General features: G+C 40.3%; 1 protein-coding gene across 1 annotated transcript; it reads left to right on the forward strand.

The window, feature by feature from the left end:
* On the forward strand, positions 308–3714 carry LOC109722480 (cytochrome b561 and DOMON domain-containing protein At3g61750-like). The gene is made up of 4 exons (XM_020250551.1): positions 308–612; positions 1447–1843; positions 2581–2864; positions 3152–3714. Exons 1-4 carry the CDS (start codon positions 448–450, stop codon positions 3410–3412), a joined length of 1107 nt encoding a protein of 368 aa, XP_020106140.1. The 5' UTR covers positions 308–447; the 3' UTR covers positions 3413–3714.

Below are 3926 nucleotides of genomic sequence, written 5' to 3' on the forward strand. Positions count from 1 at the left end.
CACTGACCGAGTAAGTCTATTATACTGTACTTGCACTATATATCAATAACAAATTAATTACATATTTTTTTTCAAAAAAAAGTAAAGTAAAAAATAAGTTTTCAATAATAATAATGGGACAGGTAAACTTAAAGTAAAGTAAAGATACAATTTTGCTAGTCATAAAAGCTACATCAATAATATAACTGGTACATCCTAGATTTTTTTTTTTTTTACCGCCCACCAACCAGTGCCCCACATGCCACCTCTTGCTGTCACTCCTACCGCAATGTGACCCCTCAGCCACTGCAGGTAGCTCGACCATCCACAGCCGACGCCACAACCCCGCCGACGCCACAACCCCCCCTCCTCGCCATCCCACCTCTCTCTCTCTCTCTCTCTGTCTCTAGAATTCTCTCTCTAGAGATCTATCTCTTTCTCTCCCCATTCCCCCTGCTGCTGCCGGCAATGGGGCTCCTCTCTCTCTTCGCGCCGGCCTTCGCCCTTCTGGCCGTCGTCGGCGCCGCGCACGCGCAGGCGACAGACAGCTGCGACGTCCAACTCCCCCCCGCGCTGACCGCCAACTACTCCGGCCTCAGCTGCCGCCCCGTCTGGAACAACTTCGTCCTCCGGGTAATTAATTTGATTGGGATTTGATGAGAGAAAAGAGGAGAAGTGCAGAGTTTATGCAACAGTCGATTTCGTAGAAGTGGAGAGTTTTTTTTTTTTTTTTTTTTTTTTTTTTTTTTTTTTTTTTTTTTTTTTTTTTTTTGAACAACAGGATTTGTTTCTTATTTACATTCCCTAATTTATTGTTTTGTTACTTGGATCTTCTAATAAATAAGCTAAGCTAAGGTTTAGTGGTTGGAGTGGTTGGGAGTGAGATCTGGATAAGGAGTGTTTTAGATCTTAGTGAGGTGATGGCGAAATGGTCGAGGATTTGAACAGCAAATTTAGGTCCCAATGCAGGTCTTTGTGTATAATCAAAATCGAGACCGATGCTCGGAAAATGTAGCTAGAAATGTACAGGGACCCTTCAGACCCCCTTCAACATTTGATTCGCTTGATTTTAAGATTTTTGTTAGTTAGATTGGAGATTTTGTTAATCTATCAGTAAGTCTGAAAATTTTAATTCTCTAATGAGGGAGCTAAATGCTTTTTTCTTGATTTTGTTAATTGTTAACGATCGATAGCTAATGAAGTAGATGATTTCAACAGATCCCCAATTCAATCTGGAAAAATAGCTTAAATCGAAATAATTAAAAGTTGAGAAGATGTCGCGAAGAAAAATAAAGTTGAAGACCTATAGTTGAAAGATAATCCTTGTGGCAAGCTACGACTCACAATACAGCCTTAGACCGCATGATACGGAGAAAGTTTTCCTAATTTTTACTTCTGTGACGTTAATTTGTGATCATTCTAACTAGCAGCGTTTCTTCATTGTTTATCAAATGTGGACTTTTGCAGTACTCCCAGAGTGATGATAATGTTTTGAGCATCGTTCTGTCCGCTGTATATGCCACTGGATGGGTTGGGATGGGATTTTCAAAGGACGGAATGATGGTCGGATCCAGCGCAATGGTTGGTTGGATGGGTAAAACTGGTAAGCCTCATATCAAACGATTCTATCTACGTGGACAGACTAGCTCAGAAGTTGTGGCGAATGAGGGGCTATTGACCTCCGTCGATGTTGTACCTGAGGTTCATGTTGTTCAGGCCAAGATCTATCTAGCATTTAAGCTGCAATTTTCAGCTCCTGTTAAAGAGCAGCAAATTCTCTTTGCTTTCGGGACTTCCATTCCGGTCAATAATCGACTTACGAAGCATGAGGATAAGACATCGATGTCCTTTGATTTCTCAACAGGTTCGCCTCTTTGGTTATGCTTTTGTTTTTTGTTTTTTGTTTTTGTTTTTTTTTTTTTTAACTCAATTCAATGCATCGAATGCACTGGAACCCATGATTCGTTTGGTGGCAAGAAACCAAATTTTAGTAATGTTTTCGCTCTTTCTGTAAGGAAGAACAGTAGAACACGAATAGCGTCACGTCCAAATATTCGTACAATGTAGAGACTACATGAGAACTAGCATGAAAGTATTGATACCTTGGGCTCAGTTATCATGGATCACTAGTTTACGTCCAACAAGTTGTTGATACTAGTGGGCTTGCTGGGGCTATTGCATACAGATGTGTGAGGAAACCTAATGAGAACGTAAGGATCTAAATGGAAGGAGTTTGTCGAATTGGAGTAGTCCTAACATCGGATAGTGTAGGGAGACCACTTTGATATAGGGCAAGGATTATAGGACAAGGATTCTAATGTTGGTAAATTAGGTTTAAGCATTTTGGCAATGTGGGCAAAGCCCGAGAAGTTGATATGAGTGGACTAGTTGGTGTGTTACAAGTAGATAATCAATCTATCAGCGCATTCAATCACATAGAATTTGAGCTTAAAAGCTGATGAAAAGAGAATGTAGCCAACTAAGGCCTAGTCTCATTTATTTGTGTTTGCTTCTATTTATCTTGGTCTTGTGATCTTAGGTGTTAATTTGTTTATCAGCATGTACTATTGAAAATATGTGCTTTGTTTTTTTTTTTTGCAGGTACTTCTTCTGGCTCTGCCTACCCATACAACCTGAAAAGGACCCATGGAGGACTGAATATATTTGCGTGGGGAGTGTTACTGCCGATTGGATCCATCATTGCAAGATACTGCAGGCAGTGGGATCCGCAATGGTTTTACGTTCATGTTGTTTTCCAGTTTATTGGGTTCCTTATCGGCCTTGCTGGTGTGGTTGCTGGAGTTGCTCTGTATAACAGACTGCACGCAAATGTTGCTGCACACAGAGGGCTCGGAATTTTTGTCCTTGTCTTAGGTATTTTGCAGGTTTGTTATCTGATCTTTTCCTCCTTACTAAATGCTATCTATGTTTTTTTAATTTCTAGCAAGGGCAAATCATTAAGTTGATTACAGTCACTATTTTGCCTTCCATGCTGATTGTCTTGGACCTCTTTATCTACTGAATATGTACACGTACATACCTGCTAATTTCTGCCCAATTTATATGTTAACTACCTTGGACTTTCATCTCTAAAAATCAGAAACAAGAAAGAAACTGCCATAATTTCTACTAATTCTTCCTTGCTTATCCGATGTTGTATGAACTCATGCAGATCATCTCGTTCTTCGTGCGACCTGACAAGGACTCCAAGATCCGCAAGTACTGGAACTGGTACCACCACTGGGTCGGGAGGCTCACGCTCTTCCTCGCCGCGGTTAACATCGTCCTCGGAATCCATGTTGGTGGTGCGGGGATGTCGTGGAAGGTCGGCTACGGCATCAATCTGGCCTTCCTTCTAGTCGCAGTAATCGTCCTGGAAGTCCTCTTGTGGACAAGATGGTCGAGGAAAACAGCCCCACCTCCGGTGTTCTAGATTGCCCTCAAAATGATTTCTAAGGTGATCGCTTTCGCGGTGTTGTTGTGCCGATAGGTTACCATTGTTTCATATTTTTCTAGAGTGATTGGCTGTGTCTCTTCTCTTGAAATTTTAGGAGCAGAATTGGTTAGCGCGTTTGTAATGAAAGATTTTCGGCTTTGCATAGAACAGCAATAGCTTGTTGTAATTATCACATATTTTAGTTGTTGAGGTATCATTATGTTTCAATTTAAAATGCACCTCTACTTGCTTTCTCTCTTATGGGTTGCAAGCCCTGTTTAGAGGTAAAATAAGATATCTGACAGTGACTTACTCCGACTTGGTATGAGGATTTTTCTTGTGTGATTGAAAGATAACAATATGATTTTTGCTTTCTAAAAGGTCTTGGCTTGTATAATTTGGTGAGGTAGTATATTTCACTTACAAGATAATTTATTTCATTTCAAAAAAATGATTTGAAGATGGATTCTAGACATTTGATCACGCATCTTATTTATAAAATACTACATGC

This window comes from Ananas comosus, linkage group 16 (genome assembly GCF_001540865.1).
Source record: "Ananas comosus cultivar F153 linkage group 16, ASM154086v1, whole genome shotgun sequence".
Taxonomy (NCBI): domain Eukaryota; kingdom Viridiplantae; phylum Streptophyta; class Magnoliopsida; order Poales; family Bromeliaceae; genus Ananas; species Ananas comosus.

Coding starts and splice junctions, on each gene's coding strand:
- LOC109722480 (XM_020250551.1), top strand. CDS start 448: ATGGGGCTCCTCTCTCTCTTCGCGCCGGCCTTCGCCCTTCTGGCCGTC. Junction 1,844..2,580: donor GTCCTTTGATTTCTCAACAG/GTTCGCCTCTTT, acceptor TTTTTTTTGCAG/GTACTTCTTCTGGCTCTGCC. Junction 2,865..3,151: donor TTGTCTTAGGTATTTTGCAG/GTTTGTTATCTG, acceptor GAACTCATGCAG/ATCATCTCGTTCTTCGTGCG.